The sequence below is a fragment of the Lathyrus oleraceus genome, chromosome 4 (assembly GCF_024323335.1).
Source record: "Lathyrus oleraceus cultivar Zhongwan6 chromosome 4, CAAS_Psat_ZW6_1.0, whole genome shotgun sequence".
NCBI classification, from domain to species: domain Eukaryota; kingdom Viridiplantae; phylum Streptophyta; class Magnoliopsida; order Fabales; family Fabaceae; genus Lathyrus; species Lathyrus oleraceus.
Window position 1 is genome coordinate 63793113 of NC_066582.1, and position 20152 is coordinate 63813264.

A 20152-nucleotide genomic window follows, 5' to 3' on the forward strand; every position below is an offset into this window, starting at 1 on the left:
TAAGATGGATAACTGTTCAAAGCATTGTTACCTAACATTCTAATTAGACTTTGTGTTATCCTTTCCAAGGTTAAGTTCAAATGGAAAGATACTTAATTGTATTAACGTTATTTATTTCTCTTTTCCTGAAGTAGTCTTGTTATTATTAGAACAAGTAGGGGATTATTGTAATTTATGAACAATAAATGTCCATGGGTATGTTCCAAAATGACAAGAAAAATGGAAGTGAGTAAATGCATATAAATGCTTGAGAAATAATCTCACATAAAAAGTGACACTCACATTAAAAGTCTTTATAAAGATTTACGTTCATTAACTCAACAAAAGGACAAAAGAGGATAAAGTGTCACATGGGCAAGTGTGGTAGCCTCAAGTATTATGTCACTTGTCTCCTCCATATACCTCATCGCTGGTGTCGCCACCGATGATACCGGGTTCGAGGGTGTGGGCATAGAGGCGTTAGTGGCGGCTTGTAGGCGGTACTTAAGCACTTAGGCGTGATACATCAGAGCAATCGGGCTACTCGCAACATTATATGGCGACGCTGGTGGCACTTCGACGGTCGGCCTTCGTCCGACATGTGGTAAATGGTAGTTGCTCTAGTTTTTTTATTGTTGCTTGAGTTTGAATTTTGAACTTGAAAATAGAAAAAACTTCGTGAAGTGTTGCTGAATGAAGATATGCAACTCTTGGAAAACGTTGTTGCACGCGAAACAACATAATTTTTGGTAAAAGTGTTGCTGAAAGGATGTTGTTTCATCAAGGATCGCAACCTTGTGAAACAACACAAACATGACATATAAATAAATCATTCCAAATTCATAAATCACATCACAAAACATATATCCTCTTTAGAAAATTTTCATATTCTCTTTCCTAGATTCGAGTTTTCATTTGTCTTGTGCAAACTCAAGTATAGGCTGAACTATCTTGGATATTCCTGCATATAAACTCTAAGACATTCGAGAGTGCTTGAAATATTATAAGGAAAGTGATGAGTTCATGATTCCAGCCTGGATCCATTCAATTTTGAAGCTTTATCTAACAATAAGCACATGTTCATGTCATATATTATCCAATGTGAGACTCTTAACACACAATTTCACGCATGGGACTTGACATCTAGAGCATGAATATAAATGGTAGGTGGTCCAATAGCAGAAACCTAATAGCATTTATAGGGTTAAGTATGGCCCTACCACTTTTCTTAACTCCAACTAGTAAAATACTCGTGCGCCCGCACTAGTAAATTTATTGATATGATATAAAATATATTTAGATACATATGTAAATTTGAAATGAATTACTTAATTGTAAAATGAACAATAATTATATAAACTCAACTATATTAAAAAAATCATACACACACACACACAGAGAGAGAGAGAGAGAGAGAGAGAGAGACCCGTGAGATGGAAAAATACAAAAAAAAAAAGAGGAAAATTTTAACATTTAAAAATAAGGATTTTGCCTTTCAAAAAAAAGAAATGATTAAAATAAAGTATGTATTGTGTTGTCAGTGACCCGTGAAAAGAAGCATTTTATCATCGTATTCACGTGATAATTCTTTGTTTGTAATATCCATCAACCATATTTTTTTATAAGCAATATGTATAAAAACGAGTACAAAAGATACTAAACCCTAATACAAAATGAACTGAATTGAAAAGAAAAACAAAACTCCTAAACCAACATTACCCAGGGGCAAGGGAACCAACCGAAAAGAGAAAACAGAGTTCATAAATTAATAGTTAAGAAATACAACCCAAAGGATCAATAAACTAAGAACTTTTATCAGATACAAGATGACCTTTAGAGTTAACACCAAACCAATCCCATGAGAGAGATTTCACCAAAGCCACAATTTCGACAGTCCTTTAAACCAACCACTAAAGAGCATATCATTCCGCACTAACCACATGAACCGAGTGACAACAAGCCAGAAAAGGAGACGAGAGTTTTTCTAGATTCTGCCTTTCAAGAGATTTTCACAAGCTTTCAAATGTGTAACCATCTTATTAAAAGGATTGGAAGAATAATTGATATTTTTTCGCATCAATTGATTTCCACTTTAATTTAAAATAGAAAAGTCACCTTTGTAGGGATGAGTATCATTTGTCACATGTGACATGTCGTATTAAATATTAAAGAATGTAGAAATAGAATGATATAAGTTATATAAGATTATCCATATAGTTAAAACTTTACATGCAAATTTATAACCTATTTTATCGTATAATAGAGAGCCCATATATGTAAAATACATTTTCATCTTTCTTTCTTTTATTTTTATAAAAAATTGCACATTGAAATTTCTACTGAAAATATAAATTTGTTAAAATTTACTAATATTTGAAAAAAGAACAACATTAATATTAATATTTGTCAAATTTTATTATTTACAATTTTACTTTTGAAAATTTTATATTATGTTCAATTTTTTGACAATTTTTTGTATTTACAATTAATACTGTGTCTTTTTAAATTTAAGCTCTCATACTCTAATTATTCAAAAGTTGAGATTAAATTAAAGATTTGCTTATATTTTTTATGATACCCGGGCGCGGAGCCAAAAATTTTGTGTATTGGAGTCAATATAAATATAATATTTCATTTTCAAAAATATAAATATACATTATAATTGTTTTCTATGATTTTTTATGTTTTGAAAATGTTGAATGATTTTCTCATTTTCAACATAAAAAAAAATATAAGTATACATTTTAAAAGTTGATGATTGCTCTGTTGATTTTTTTTAAATACTTTTCCATTGTTTATTACTAAAAATAACAAAAAAATATAATTAAAATCATATTCAAAAAGTGTATACTAATACTATAAAATTGATACAAATAGAACAACTTTAAATAAACACTACAAAACTCTAAAATTAAATTTTATACCATTAACACAATCTCAAAAGCTCAATAGGGTAATAATAACATATTTTTACTCTTACTACAATAATAAAAATAAATTATAAATTCATAAAGATTAAAATTAAAAACTTTACCTTTTAAAAGAACAACAATGAAGAATAAACTAATAACGCACTTTGCAGTAAGAAAAAGTGATTTGTTAATACTTGAAAAGAGTCAAAGAGAATTAATAGGAATAGAAAAAGAAAAGTTGAGTTTTTTTAATTTTATTTAAAATATTTATTTTATTTATTATATAAAATTAATTACTTTTTAAATAAAAAATAAACAACTGGATATTTTAAATGTAGAGGAATAATTGGTGTGTGTGAGAAACTAAATCATTCAATATTACTTATTAAGTGTGAGCCATTATAAAATAGTCTTCCTAATTTTTAATATATATTAATATACTGCTTATAATATTAAATATTGAATAAATGATCATTATGGTGGGGACATGGCGCGCTCTTGCTACAAAATAGCTCCGTCCCTGATGATACCGGATGTATTTGTTTTTTTTAATTCTCTTTACATTTTAGTTGATAAATTGAGATTTGTTTTTCTTTTGTCATTTTGGTTAACTCCTCTCTTTTTTCTTAGCATATTTTGTTTTATAAAATTTTAATATATATATATATATATATATATATATATATATATATATATATATATATATATATATATATATATATATATTACTTATTATTTTGATTTTATTTTGATTTATATATTTTCGCAATTGATAGAAAAAATATTATTACATCTAAATATAGAAGAAACATCTAAAGGATTCTCAGTAATCATGGAAGGAGGCTCACTGAAGCTATATGACAAGAAGAAAAGAATGATTCTGAAATCAACTTTGACCAAAAACACAATCTGGAAGGTTAGTTTGAAGGCCTCAAAATCACATTGTCTTTATTCATCAATTGCTAAGGAAGAAAGTTGGTTTTGGTACAAAAGATATGGGCATCTGAATTTTAGAAGTCTAAATAAATTGAATACTGTGAATTTAGTATAAGGATTACCTAAAATAGTGTCATCGGATAAAGCATGTGACATATACATGCTTGGGAAGTAAAGTAGGTTACCTTTTGTGAATAAGTTGTCAATAAGAGTCAAACATGTATTGTATTTAGTTTCATCTGACATTTGTGGTCCTTTTGAAACTCTTTCTTATGGAGGAAGCAAGTACTTCATATCATGAATTCAGTAGAATGTTGTGGGTGTACTTGATAAAGACCAAAGGAGAAGCTTTAAACATGTTCAAAAGGTTTAAGGTTATAACTGAAAAACAAAGTGGAAGACTGATTAAGATACTCAGGCAGATGGGGGAGGGGAATACAATTCTCATGAATTCAAGCAATTCTATCATGAAAATGGAATTTTGCATGAAGTAAACTCATCTTACACACCCTCAACATAATGGTATGGTTGAAAGAAGGAATATAAGCTTGGTTGAAATGACTAGGAGCATGTTGAAACAAAAGTCATTGCCTCATAAATTCTAGGGGGAAGCATTGCCTAGTGTTGCTTATGTTCTACATAGATGTCCTACCAAGAATTTAAATAATCGGGTGCCAAAAGAATATTGGCCAGGAAGCAAGTCTTACATCACTCATCTCAAAGTATTTGGATCCTTATGCTATAGACATTTGTCAGATGAAAGAAGGACCAAACTTGAAGATAAAATTGAACTTATGATCTTAGTTGGTTACCATCCAAATGGAGCATATAGTTTATATAATCCAATTCCTGAAATTGGTGGTTAGTAGTGATGTAATCATCAGAGAAGCAGAACCCTGGGATTGGAACCAAGGTGGAGAAAGAACAAGAGTGGTTCCAATGCAGACTCCAATGCAGTTTGATTATGCTGAAGTGAATCCAGACTTAACTAAGACTTCAGTTGATGTAGTGAATTCTACTTAGAGGGCAAGACCAACCAGAAACAGACAGATACTTGCAAGGCTGAATTGTTATGAAATTGTGTCTAATAATACAGTAGATGAGGAAGGAGAAATAATACACTTAGCAATGTTAGCAGGTGCAGAACCACTGAATTATCAGGATGCAATGCAAGACAAAGTGTGAAAAGATGCAATGAAGGAGGAACTCAGTTCAATTGAAAAATATGGCACATGGAAACTCACTTAACTACCAGAAAGAAAGAAGTCAATTGATGTGAAGTGGATTTTCAAAGTAAATTTGAGTCCAGAAAGAACAATAGTAAAGCACAAAGAAAGACTTGTGGCAAGGAATTTTCTTTGAGACAAGGTATGGATTACTCTAAGGTATTTGCACCAGTAGCAAGGCGTGAGACTATAAGACTTGTAGTGGCATTAGCTTGCAATAAAAGGTAGACTTTTCACACATGGATATAAAACTTGTCTTCCTAAATGGCCTTCTTGATGAAACGTTGTACGTGTCTCAAGCTCCAGACTTTGAAGTAAAGGGAGAATAACATGTGGTGTATAGACTATACAAGACTTTGTATGGTTTGAAGCAGGCACTAAGAGCATGGAACATGAGAATTGATATTTTCTTCACCAGTCATGGTTTTAAAAGATGTTTAGTTGAGTATGGTTTGAATGTAAAATACAAGCAAGGTGACATATTATTGTTGATATGTATATACGTGGATAACCTATTGATAACTGGAGAATATCAACTGAAAATTGAAGACCTCAAGAGTACAATGAAATCATAATTTGAAATGTCAAATCTGGGTAACGTGTCTTACTTCCTTGATATGGAATTTCTATACAAAGAAGGTGGAATAATCTTGCATCAAACAAAGTATGCTACTGACTTGCTGAAAAGATTCAACATGTTGAACTACAATGTTGTTGTGACTCATGTTGAATCGGGTCAGAAGCTGAAAGAAGATAATGATGAAGAAATGGCAGATGTCACCCTATACAAGCAGATGATTGGATCATTGAGGTGTACTTATGGAATAATCTACCAAATATCAACTTTGTTGTAGGAGTATTAAGCAGATTCATGCATAATCCAAGAAAGTTTCATCAGCTGACTGGGAAAAGAGTACTAAGATACATCAAGGGAACCTTGAGGCATGGTATATTCTTCTCACATGGAAGAAAGAGAAGAAAAGAATAGGTGAACGAATTTTCTGATTCGGACTTGTATGGTGACAGACTGGATAAGAATACCAATAGAGTATGTCTTCAAGTTTCAAGGAGCTTCAATCTCTTAGATCTCTTACAAGCAATCTGTTGTGGCTATGTCTAGCAGTGAGTTAGAATATATTGTTAGTTGTTCAGTTGTTTGTCAAGCTGCTTGGATTGAAGTTGTATTGATTAAACTTGGTGTTAACATTCAAGTATCAATCAAGCTCCCATGTGACAACAAATCTGCAATAAATTTAACAAAGAATCATGTCTCTCATGGAAGATTGAAGCATATTACAACAAAGTTTCATTACATAAGGGAGCAAGTGAATAATGGAAGATTAGTGATGAGATATTGTCCTACCAAAGACCAGATTGTTGATATCTTGACTAAGACGGTAAAATGAGAACTATTTTCTAAACTAAAGATAGACATGAGAATGATGACATTTAATTCAAAAGTTAGAATGACTTCAAGACTACTAGCCTCTGAAACTTTGATGACTTCTGAATCATCAACATCTGAAGGTGTCAGAGGCTGGAACAGTCTAGCCTCTGAAACGACAACCTTTTGAGGAGTTATAAGATGGGACAGTCTAGCCTCTAAAGCTTTGTTAGCGTCTAAACCATCAGCTTCTGAAGGAGTCAGAAATGGAAACTACTTACGAACCGTTGGAGTCTAAAGCAACTTCTAAAGTGTAGCTAAAGTCTAAAGCAGCTTCTAAATTGTTGTTAGAGTTTGAAGACGCAGAGTTTGAAATATCAACTTCTTATATGTATTACTTAGTAAAAGTTTGAATTAAGAAAGCACACAAAATTTGAAATATGAACTTTTGATGTGTATCATTTGGTAAAAATTTAAATTAAAGGAGCATATTATGTATGAATTAAAGCTTAAGTAGTTAGTTAGTTACTACATGTGTATAAATACTAATTACTTTACATGTGTATAAATACTAATTACTTATGTAATTTTCATCAATCCTCTTTCATAATAACAATCATCTCTTCTCATTCATCACTCTCTATCTTCTTCCCTTCCCCTCCAATGCGGTAACATCAGTTTAGCTAGAGATGCCAATGACATATAAGTTATAGAGATGACGATGAAAGCATTTTTCATTTTGTCTCCTTTTGCAAAACTTATTAAACATGGCACCATGTAAAGCGTGAGATTGATCTAATGATTTAGAATGGCTGAAAGTTGGCATCATAAGGTCATTCAATCCAAATCCCATAAACAAACCTTGGTGGCTAGTTAGTTACTAGTGAAAACTAGTCCTCCATCCATTCTCTTTTATAAGAAAACTTTGATATTTAGGTTCACTAAATAAATGATATATTAAGACTATAGATCAGAGACATCAAATATTCAATGATTGTAAAAAAAAAATATTTATAAAAGAGAATGGAGGGGTAATGTTTTAAGGAATACTTCAAAAAATAATTATGAAATACTCTGCATGGCAGCACAAGATAGACAAACAATAAATATTAAAACATCAACCTTAACTAATTATCCATAGTAGGGGAATCTGCTGTGGAATAACAAAAAACCAGTATTCAGAAAACAGACAAAATGGACTTAAGCCGGTATCTACTAAAATGGCAGACCAAGTCAAAAACTATTATCCATTGGAATTGTTTTCAACAGTCTAAAATAAACATAACAGATTCATCAGTGTCTTTCAATTTATCTCCAGTACTTCACATGCTTGGTGGAAAATCAGCGTGGACTGCATAAAGATAAAGAAATAATCAACCACCAATTATCTAATTTCAATTCAAGACTAAGTTGAAAATGAAAATCCCTTTCAATGTCAGAGATATGGAGAAACATGCAGATTGTGCTCAATGCAATAATAGGATTTCAACCTTCAGCTTCACTATAAAGTCACTTGAGTAGAAAATATAATAATGGAACAATTTACAACAAGACTGGCAGAAGATGATAATTAGGAATGAAGTAATACTAGAATTTAGCAAACAATTAGAACAGAGTATTCAACCCTGGAAATATAAATAACAATGCCAGTTTTAAAAAACAATTTTTTGAAACTCAATTAAACATAGCAGGGCCACGCCCACCACTGAAATGTTCATGGGTGTAAAGTTAAAATGCCCTTGAAATCAAATATAGACAGATACAAATCTTCTTATAGACAATCTCACTTTAAAAGGGCAAAATTCAAACTACTTCATACCAGTTCCCAATTATATTCCATAATTCTAACTGCTTCAGAGTCTCCTTAATATGCAGGCACATTAGGGATCATATTAGAATAGAAATAACTTGGGTAAAATAATACAATACAATGAAAAAGATCCGAAACTTCATACCTGTATGACCGTGAGCGAGACCTTGAAGGACTGTGATCTTTGTCCCTAGGGCTCTCAGATCTGGTAGGTGCCTGATCTTCCTTAACATTTGGACTTCGACCATTCTCCCTGGCACGAGGTGACATCCTGTCGTCCTTCCCACCACCTGGAGAGGCACGAGAGGACCTCCTGTCATCCTTCCCAACACCAGGAGAGGCACGAGGGCTCCTCCTGTCATCCTTCCCATCATCCGGAGAGGCACGAGAGGACCCCCTGCGGTCCTTCCTACCACCAGGGGAGGCACGAGGGGACATTTTGTCTTCCTTCCGACCACCGGGAGAAACAGACCTAGAATAAGATCTTGATCGCTCTGGAGAATAACCATCCCTACCTCTGTCATCCCTAAATCAACATGTCAGCTAGACAATTTAGTCAAACAATCAAGGTAATGAAAAGGCAAAATCAATACAAATGCATACCTACGCATAACATAAGTATATAGAGAACACCAACCACACACATCCAATAAATCAAGATCAGAATATATGCAACAACAACAAACTAAACACGTAAGTAGGTTATGAGTTCAACTCCTTCCACTAACATAATACACTAACATTTCTTGTTAAAGTAAAAACAAATTACACTTATAATTGGTACAGTCACCCAAACCATTTTTTGTTTCTTATGAGAACTAACACTTACTTCCTCTTAAGAATCTAGTTAGCCAAAATGTGACCTTTACCTGTACCTTTCCAAAGTTTCTGGACAACTACATGACACTTGGATCCAAACATTGACAGCTATGAATGATGTACTGCAAGATCAGCATCTGGTAACTTCATAGCTCTCTTTGTCCCAACTATTTAAAAATGACAATTATCTTTCTTGCACATCATATCTCTACACGTAAATACTTTGGCTTCCATTCTTTGAGCATGATTTTCTTTGGCCAACTATAAGCTTTATATTCTTTTTAAACTGGATAGTATATGAAAAACAATATATCAAACTAAACAGAATCTTCTTTACAGAAAATGGGTAAGGGAATCAAAAGAAGTACTTATTTGGACCAATCGAAAGCAACAAACAAAATACCAGCCGCACAACTGGCAGAATAAGGCAAGTTTGGTATGGATATTTCTTATGGAGGGACTTTGAAAGATACGTAAGCAAGTACCACATCACTTTAAGCCTCTTTACTCGTTAATCTTTATTAACCAATCTTTAAACTCTTCAATTCACATTATTATCTGCATAAAGAAGACCATAAGCAGATATCATTCAATTCACTTAAACATATTATAGGAGTCTTGTCAGGGTCATAGGATTGGAAGGCACTCTAACTGTTAGAAGTAAACCTTGCTAATTATACTCTTGCTGAGCAAAGGAATAGTACATCTATCACATATAATATCCATTTTAAGAACCAGCTCTTGCCACTTCAATCATCCACCAGAATAAACAAAGTCCAGACAGAAGTGCATGAACAGTCATCTTAGTTAACCAAGCCTAACAACAAACAAGTGTTCTAATAGAGAAATTTACCAGAGGACGGACTAATATGAAAGTAACAAAATAATGTGACAGAAAAAAAAAAACTGAACAGAGAAATTCCTTTCATCGCCTGTGGCTCTGCTGATCAATTTTGTTTATAATGATTTCCAACCAAGTATCAAACATCCTTAAATAAGACCATTTCAAAACATGACATTTTACAGCTAAAATAAGACATTTCCAACTTATGAAATGCAATTATTTTCTAAATTTCAATTACAAATAATGTTTTAGAACCTAAATGCAATCAAATGTAGCCAGTTGCCTAAAACATAATGTATAATAAATAATAAATAAATTTGATAATATGTTTAACAAAATATTCTAATACATACAAGGAAAAATAAATCATTAAAGAAGCGTAAAAATCAAACCTTGAATTGTCCCTGGCAGGTGATGGAGACCTAGAGTAGGCTGCAAACAATGCAGATATAATAACATGAATAAATGGATTGGCTTCTCAAATAAAGCATAAGTACAATGTTATCATATTTAAGATGCAATTTTAAAGCTGAGGTGAATATGTACACTGACATCGATAACGACGCCGTGGAGATCTTGACCGAGCTCTCCTTCTGCTACCACCTCCATTTCGGCTACTATTAATAACATTTAAAAAAATTTGATAAGAATGAAACCAAGGTTTTCCATGAGAAGTGCAAAATTAAAAATTTACTAGCACACATAACTGTAATCACACCTTCCATGAGAAGTGACACGCATTTCTTGAGGGGTTTTCCTATTTTCCTCAGCAAACACAATTCTTATTTCGCGTCCACCAATGACACTGTGATTCAGATGTTGCTTTGCCTCTGCCGCATCTTCGCCATATCGATATTTCACAAATCCAAAGCCACGAGGTTCCCTACAAAAGCAATTCAAAAAAAAATTCACTCTGAAAACAACCCAATCACAACTTAACTAAGGCTCTAGTCACAATCCCGATAACGACTTAAGCATTAGGCAGTGCTAAGTCTCATATTGAGTAGCATGGAATGCTCGGTGAAGTATTGAAGTAGCTTCCAAGCGAGGGCTCCCCAAATAAACCTAATACTTCACCAAGCATACTCGATGTGGGACTTTAACACCCAGTATACAAATCCCGATCAAATTCACACAATTACATACTATCTTATTGAACGCAGAATGAGTTGTAACGGTAAATATCAAGCAAAACTTAGAACATACATACCCAGTGTAATAATTTCTAGGAAGGTAAACATCCTTCACAGGACCATAGCGTTCAAATGGCCCCCTAAGATCTTCAGGTCTGCATCATATAAATTAAAAGGTAAACTTTGTTTCCTCATATCCTTTTCAGTTCAAAATTCCATTGAATTAAAAGAACACAGCATAACAGAGGAGAAAAAAAAGGTAAACCAATGCCACCCCATTGAGGCATTGGCAACAAAAAATTATTTTCCCTATCCAATTGAAGATAGCATTACCATTCTAGTGGTTTCAAGACATAAACTAGGGTATAGTGTTGGAGCTTAATGATTGGAAACTTTTGATAAATAAAATGAAATTGAAAACATGAATGGAGGAAAAGATACAAACCTAGCATCGAGGGGGAGATTACGAACGAGTAAGCCAGAAGGGAGAGGAGAACGACGGTCTCTGCGAGACCTGGTTTCAGGATGGCGATCATCATCATAACGCTTGCGACCGCGAGGTGGGGTTCTGCTACGGCGGCGAGGGCTGAAACTTCTGCTACGGCTACGATATCTTCCCATTGGGAGAAAAACCTTGGGTTAGCGAGAGACTTGTTGGGAAACAACAAAAACCCTAATAAACCGAATAACAAAATTGAGATACGATTGAGAATAACTGAGTTGAGAGGAAAAACATAAATATATAGGGTTACGCGTCAGCTATATGACCCACGAGACTTGAATATTCTTTGAAAAAATAAAAGTTTTTTTTATAATGAAATAAATAAAAATAATAAAGTGATAATTTTATAATGTCAATTACTGTAATTACTATCATGTATTATCTGATTTTTTTTGTCTAAATAATTCAATTTAAAAAAAAAATCGAAAAGAATTCATATTTCAAATAATTTTTTAATTTATTCCATATTGAAGCATTTGTGTCAGTTCAATTGTCTACTGCTCTTTAATTTTAAGAGGAGACGCCAATTGGATTGTCTTCTATATTTTGTGTTATCAATCCAATTGACACTTATGTCTTAGGTTTAAGAGATGTCGTCAATTAGTCTGGCACATCTGTGTGTTGTGTAATTTTTTTTGAAAAATAATGAATATTTTATATGAAAGTCGAAATCTGACAAATTGGTATTAATATTAATATGTGTTTACATATGAATACCAAAAATACCAATGTCATTGACCGAGATGACTCAACCGACCTCCGGTTCCACATCCCCTAGCTACCTGAACGTGTGGCCATAGTCTACGTTGATGATTCACCTCAAGTGTTTGAGGATTTAGGATCCAGGAACATCACCACCGCCTGCAGGAGATTCCCTAAGATATTCAGACAAATTCGCGAAGTCTTGTGTATGCAATGAAGCGTTACCGTCATAGTTGAGTTTGTGTCTCATGCCAGAGTAGTTGGCTTATGTTTGAGTTATTGGAGGACAACATTGGTGTGAATGATGCGTCGAGGAAAGGTTGAAATGGTTGTGGTGTTTGGTAGTCATATGATTGTTGCATGTTTTGGTTTTGTGATGTTTGAGCTTCTTTGCTATAGTAGGAGGGACGAGTGGTGTTAAGTGATCATTGAGTGTTTTGGCTTAGGCGGTTATGGTAGGGTGATGTGTTGGACGCATAACGATGTTGGGTGTCTTGATTACGATCTTCTTGTTGATGGTGGAACGGGGTATGCTTTTGGTATTATAGTTGGGTGTTTGACATGTTAAGATCGTAGGTTTGTCTGTTTGTGGGCCGATAATTTTTTTGGGTAGGGGTTGTGTGTAACTAGTTTGATAATGTTGTGGGGGTTAGATGTTGAATCTTCTTATGTGTAAGTGACTTGACGTGGATCGTATAGGTACATATCATCGGCGAGGAACTCAAATCCAACCGATATGTACCAAGCCATATATTTATGAGTTGGTTTTTCTTCGGTTGGCATCACAACGTCACTTAAGACATGGTCTTGTCGGTTCTTCCATTTTCGACACTCAGATCTAGCGAAGCCTTGCCAAGGGTTAAAGTTCCATTGGTCATTAACTTTTCGTAGATGTCATTCTCCGAGGTTTGTCGAGGGATCTGGGATGTGTTGAAGCATACTGAACTGCAAACATGGACTTGCATGACAATGACACATCCGACGATATTTTTTACAACCCGTATATGCGGTTAGAGGGTGAGTTAAAAGTGGAAGACATGTTCCTCACTAAAGAAGAATGTGTATGAGCTATCAAATAAATTCACATGGATAACTCTATTGATTTCAATGTGAAACACTCTAATTCGAGAAGGTATGTCATTGAATGTCGTAACATTCTTTGCAAGTTTCGGTTGGCTGCGTCTCACAGGAAGAGAAATGATTCTTAGAAGATAGGTTTTGTAAATACACCTCACAGTTGCACTGCCACTAATATTGTACATGATCACAAAAAATTAAGCGTTGAATTGATATGTTAAGACATTTTGCTGCTTGTTGACAAGGACCCATCAGTGAAGGTGAGTATAATAATATCTCATATCGTCACACAATATAATTATACTCACTTGTACAAGAAAGCATGGATTGCAAAGACAAAAGTTATTGAACAGGTATTCATCAACTGGGAGGATTCATACAAAGAATTGCCACAGTTTTTAACGGCACTTAAAACATATGCACCGGGGACTGTTTCAATTATGGAGACATTGCCATCATTTACGCCAGACGGAACTTGTGTTGGTAGAAAAAGAATATTTCACCGACTCTTTTGGGTGTTTCAACCATGCATCAAAGGTTTCACATTCTGCAAAGCTATTGTTCAAATTGATGGAACATGGTTACACTTAAAATACAAGGGCACCTTGCTTATGGTTGTTGCACAAGACGATAACAATGATGTCTTTCCCATAGCCTTTAATCTGGTTGAAGGAGAAACCGCTGGTGGTTAGATTTTCTTCCTTAGTTATCTCAGAACACATGTCGCTCCACAAGTCAATCTCTATTTGATTTCAGACATACATGTTGCTATTGAGAATGCTTACAATAACCATGATAAAATATGGCATAATCCTCCTTTTACCTATGTCTATTGCATTAGACATATCGCACAAAACTTCATGCGTGCAATCAAAGACAAGAATCTTCGCAAAAAAGTGGTGAATGCAGGATATTCTCTAACTCAACCATCATTTTAACACTACCATGACGAAATTAGATTGTCAAATGCAGATGCAAGAAGGTGGGTGGATAATATACTATTGGAGCAGTGGACAAGGGCATTTAATGGAGGATGTCGATGGGGCCACATGACAACAAACCTTGTGAAATGCATGAACAACGTCTTCAAAGGCATTAGAAATCTACCAATAACCGCATTGGTGAGAATAACCTATTTTAGGTTGACATCGACCTTTGCAACCAGAGGTGAAAGATGGAGTGTAGTGTTAGTGTTAGGTCAATTATTCAGTGAATGTTGCATGAAAGTGATGAAAGAGGAAACTATCAAAGCTAGCATACACGCAGTTACAATCTTTGACCGTCATAGAAAAACTTTCAGTGTACAGGAAACAATGGACCATAATGAGGGGAGGCCAAATTTATCTTATGATGTCAGGCTAAACAGGAGTTGGGGCGACAGTGGCAAGTTTTGGGCCTTCCGTATACCTTGCTCCCATGTCATTGTGGCATGCGCACATACTCGACATGACGCTTACAACCATTTATCTAGTGTTGACAAGGCCATTAACGTCATGAATGTCTACAACGAAAGCTTCACAGTGCCAACAATAAAGGAATATTGGCTTCTATATCAAGGGGACATAGTTTTACATAATTATGAGATGAAAAGAAATAAAAAAGGACGGCCAAACAGCACGCGTATTAGAATATAAATGGGTACGGCTGATAAAATGATAAGATTATGTAATATATATATTGTCAACCCGGATACAACCTGAAAAATTGTCCCAATCTCGGAGAAACCTCTACATCATAATTTAGTTTCTCCTTTCAATTTTTGTAACCTTAGATTTTGATACATTAATAAATTTTTGTTACAACAATGTTAACAACAAACATCACCCTGACTTGAACACACTTAAAAACAACAACAATTTCCAACAAGAAACCAATATATCATAAAACAAACAACAACAAGTCTAAATAAACAACACATGCAACAAACATCAAAACAAATAAAAATATGTAACCACAACATTTAAACACAATATTTCTAACTGATTACAACAATCAAACTAATATCATTTGGTCCAAACATCATTTCTCTCACATCATTATCATTTTTAACTCGCACTCACCCATGCACGACATTGTAATACTTCTAATTTTTCCGCCTTCAGGTATGTTTAAGTCTAACCAACGAAATAACTCCCTTTGTAGTTGCTCGAAACTACAAATATTTCAAAAGAGCATCTTCATCGGAGGCTTGTCTCTCGAATAAATCACTTTCCCATTGTGACGATGAAGACGAACCATGTTTGCAATATAATGAGAAGAGATGTGAAAAAATGAATCACACCACATCTCTATTTATACTAAAAAGTACACAACACACATAGGTGTCAGACCAATTGGTGCAACCTCTTCAACCTAACACATATGTGTCAATTGGATTGACAACACTAGGTGTAGAAGTCAATCCAATTGACGTCTTCTCTTTAAATTAGAGAGCAATCTTCAATTGGTCTGACACCGATGCTTTGACGTGTTTTATTTTTTTTTTAAAGTGGGGTGGTTTGGGAAATTATCTGAAATGTGGGTTATTTTGGGTTTTTTTTTTTAAAAAAACTGGGTTATTTGGGTAAAAAAATCGTATTATTCAAGTCACCTTAATATTTTTAAATTAATTATATGATATGGCTGAATGATGAATCTCTATCAGGTGACGATGTAAAACTATTTTACGTTGTTGGTGCACTACATCTAATCTCAAAAAATAAATACATGTTTAACAAGACCAAAACTACATATTTCAGAAACCCCGCCAAAACAAAAGAAGACCTTATTAAAGAGACAACGAGACAATCCTTAAACAAGCATAGAAAAACATGGTCAACCCTTGATGACGAAGAAACACCGATTAAATTCCAATAACCTCGGGTCATAATACTTTAAGAAGGAAGGTGGTAATAAATATAAATCAAGTAAGACCATAGACATTTTAAGTCGTTATTGACTTAAATAGAAAATAGGGTTCTCCAACCAACCGGAGAAGGGACAAGATTAGTTCAAATACTTTCAAAGGTACCATTTCCAAGTCAGTGTAATGCTTATATGCTCCAAGTGTTTCGTGTACACGGATGTACCTGGAAAAAATAAAATTGTTTAAGGATTTTCGAATAGACCATATCACCGAGTGTTAAATCATAATCAGATCACCTCTAATCTTAGGAAACACATTTAAGGCAACAAATATCTCCAAAAGAGACGCAACATCCTCCAGAATGACTAAAGGTTAACTTAATCACCTAAATATTGTATACCACATATGCAAGACGACCTCACAAGTGACACACAGGTGAAAAGTCGACTCAACTCTACGAACATCCCATAAAAATAACTACAACCCAGTTGGATCCAAAATGACCTCGTGCCGTAACAAATTCTCTCTATAGATAAACTTATTAATAAGGAGTTTCCAAGCGAAAACCAACACTTTGGACGGAGCTCAACTAATCCAAATACGAGACAGAAGTTGGTCCACCTTATTCAGAGGAAGGAACAAACCAAGCTTTGCCTCGATAAGGGAGTTATATCTCGAAGCTACTAAGTAGACCCCCATTTATAACAACCTTCCACCACCAGCAATCACTATCTTGCAATAGAGTTACCTCTTAAAGGACAGGTAAAAACAAATTAACTAACCCATGTTCTCAAACTAAGAAAGGTATCCTTCATTAAAAATTACAACTAAACAAACCATCCTTTAACACTGCTACCCCATTGTAACACCTCAAAATTTGCCCTCCTCTCTTGGGACTAGCATTAACATATTACATACATCTTTAGGTCAGTAGGCATTGCATATTGCATATCATGTGGTTACATTGTGCAAGTCATCCTCCCAAGTCTTGATCAGAAGATGAGAAAGTCAAAGTGCAAGCCTAGGGTTTATTGACTGATCATTGGCCATCTGAGGATTGGGCTGTGAATTAGGGTTTTGTGATTCTCCAAGGATATTGGTCTTCTTCTTGATTGCATTGATACATCATCATCATCATGGTTGGATTTCATCAAGTGTTGAAGCTAATCCCTTGAGATTAGGGTTTTGACCACTGGTCAACCCTAATCAGTTGCATTGGGCCAATCAGGGCATGATCAGGAGGAGGGGTTTGTGATGTGTATGGGGATCATTATGTGATTGTATTGAGTTAATTGAGGCTAGGGTTTCCCCCTTGGGCCATTTCATCAGAGGTTGGGGCTCATATTGATCAGTGCATTGCCAAATTCATCTATCAATTGAAAAGTCAACTGTGGTCAACTGTGCATGATCTGATGGATTTGGAGGTGAAAATGAGTTGGATACACTTCATTCATGTTGAAACAAGTGTTATTTGACATCTCAAAGCTCAAGAATGAAGAAAATCAAGTCAGAACAAAAACTGCCAAAAATAGAAAGTGACTTGTAATAGAAGTTTCCAAAAATGGAAAGTTTTGACCTCAAAACCACGTGTCCAAGGAAGCTCCAAATGAAAATTTGTTCAACATGGAAGTTGTAGATCTTGTTCTCAACTTTCTAAAAAGTCCAAGAACTTGAAAATCCCATGTATGGTTGTCAAGTTATGGTCCAGTGAATTTCAGAAATGACCCATAATCAGGAGGGCATAACTTCCACATGGAGTGTCCAAATTGGGTGTTCTTTATATGCACAAACTCCATTTGACATGTACTTTCATGGTGCATAATTGGATTTCTTCAAAAAATGGTCAATGCAAAAAGTCAAATTTCAACTGGACAGTTAAATGAACCAGGGGCAAAATTGTCCAACTTGAGAAATAATGGGAATTTTTGGATGGGGATTATTTCAACACTTCACAAATGGCATTTGAAACTTGTTGGAATATTCATAACATGCCAAGGCTTCATGGTTTGGAAATTGGCTTTTAAAATGAACTTGAAAATATATGACATAGCCATCACATGTGGAAATTCTAAAATACATGTCCAATGAACATGAGACAAATGGCAATAGCTCATGACAGGTGTTTAGGAGGTGTGTGAGGTGGCAATGAGCTGTCATGAGCTGGCATGTGAAAGTTCAATTTTGCCCCTAGCTTGAAAATGACACATTTCACTAATCATTGGCATTTTTGCTAATTGGTGTGATTAAGCATTGATTAAGTTGGAATATATAATCCTAATCCTAACTAACCATAACAGAATTCACACTTCACCAAATCAGATCCAAAAACTCATCACATTCTCTCAAATTCTCAAGAACACCAAAACCAAAAATTGACAAGATCTTCCCCAATTCTTGCTCAATTTTCGAAGTTCTTTTTGCTGCGAACTCCTCTCATCATCATCGTCAACTGTTTTTGCATTTCATCATCCAATTCGCACCAAAGCTCAACTGTCCAAGCAAGCATCATTCATGGCAAATCGAGTTTTCGTGTACTAGAAGTGAAGTCAATGGAACCTAAGCCTTGCATCTAACTTCCACAAGCCTTTACTCCATCTGTTTGAGGTCGAAGCACGCAAAGAACAGCAAGAACAACACTGTAATTTCCAGGTATGTCGAAATTCGACCGTCACGATTCTATGAATTGGTATATGCGTTCTATAGTTTGTTTCATGTAGATCATGGTGATGTTTGTAGTTTTGCGAATGGTGAACCGTAGCTCATGAAATCTGGATTTTAAGTTTCGAACCAAAACCCTAGGGCGATCGATTCAGATGATTTAGGAACTTTTAGGTTAAATTAAGTTCATATTTGAGATCTACATGTTAAGACGGTTCTAACGGATGTTTACTTGTTCATTTTGGTGATGATTTGAAATCCACGTGTTCTTGGCATTGCTAGACTTGGAAGATGAAGTTTCTGGAAATTTCATGTGTTTGATCTTCATTTCCATTTGAATTTTCAAATATGTTGTTTACCGCCCCCGCGTTTCCATATTTACAACTCTGCCACTGTAAAATTCATTTAAATTATATTAATTCTAAAAAATTCTTAAAAATTCATAATCACTTTAGAAAATCAGAAAAATGTGAGGATTTTTTCTATGACTTCCTAATTCCCTGTAGAATTTTGTTGACCTATTTTTGGAAGTTGTGCTTGGAGAGAATTTAGTTTGACCTAGGGTTGATTAACATGTGTGCAATTTTGGTACCTTTTGCCATATCCATTGTGAAATCCTCATGGTTACAAAGAAATGCTTGAAATTTTTTGTGGTAATTGTAGACTGGTTGATGTTTATTTACATGTAAATTTCATGAATTTTGGATTCCTGGTGTTTGAGTTATGAATTTTGGAACCTAGGTGTGACAATTTGTGTCACACCTCATTATGTCAACTTGCTGGATTTATTTGCATGGCTTATACTTGTTAGAATAATATGAAATTTTGCATGATGGTTCGTTAACATGTTAAGAAGCTATGTGAATTTTTGTGGAATTTTATGTGGCATTTTCAAATTGATTGCTATTTTTCATTTTTGTTAGCCAATTATGCAAGCTTGTGTGACATAGGTTGGTAGATCTTATGTGAAATGCTCATATGGTATTGAATGAACATGAAATTTGGCTTGCTGGTTATAGACACATGATAGAACATAATGCTTTTGGTCCCAGTCATTTCTTTATTGTTTTCATTGATTTATGAATTTTTGAAATGAATGCATGTGTTGAAGTGGTGGTTTGGCTCATATAATTGTGTCTGTTTTTGTTGATTTTCATTGACATGGTTTCCTTTGTCCAATTAAGCTAAAATTTGACATGCTAGACCTAGGATATGTCCTGTTTAGGGGTAATTTATTTGAGATTTTTTGGAATTGTTTTGATATGGAATTGGATGCAATAGTTCTGTTTGGATGTTTTGTGTTCCATTTGACATAAGTTGACATG

At 34.4% G+C, this 20152-nt stretch overlaps 1 protein-coding gene across 2 annotated transcripts; it reads right to left on the reverse strand.

The window, feature by feature from the left end:
- Positions 1-7529: 7529 nt before the first annotated feature.
- LOC127073365 (serine/arginine-rich SC35-like splicing factor SCL28) lies at positions 7530-11770 on the reverse strand. 2 transcript variants are annotated; one of them, XM_051014519.1, is made up of 7 exons: positions 11489-11770; positions 11121-11198; positions 10629-10793; positions 10463-10524; positions 10303-10342; positions 8393-8773; positions 7530-7788 (listed from the first exon to the last, which is right to left on the reverse strand). In XM_051014519.1, exons 1-7 carry the CDS (start codon positions 11662-11664, stop codon positions 7779-7781), a joined length of 912 nt encoding a protein of 303 aa, XP_050870476.1. In that variant the 5' UTR covers positions 11665-11770; the 3' UTR covers positions 7530-7778. The 2 variants fall into 2 exon arrangements, with proteins under 2 accessions (XP_050870476.1, XP_050870475.1); XM_051014518.1 differs by having other exon boundaries at positions 10463-10527.
- Positions 11771-20152: the final 8382 nt, after the last annotated feature.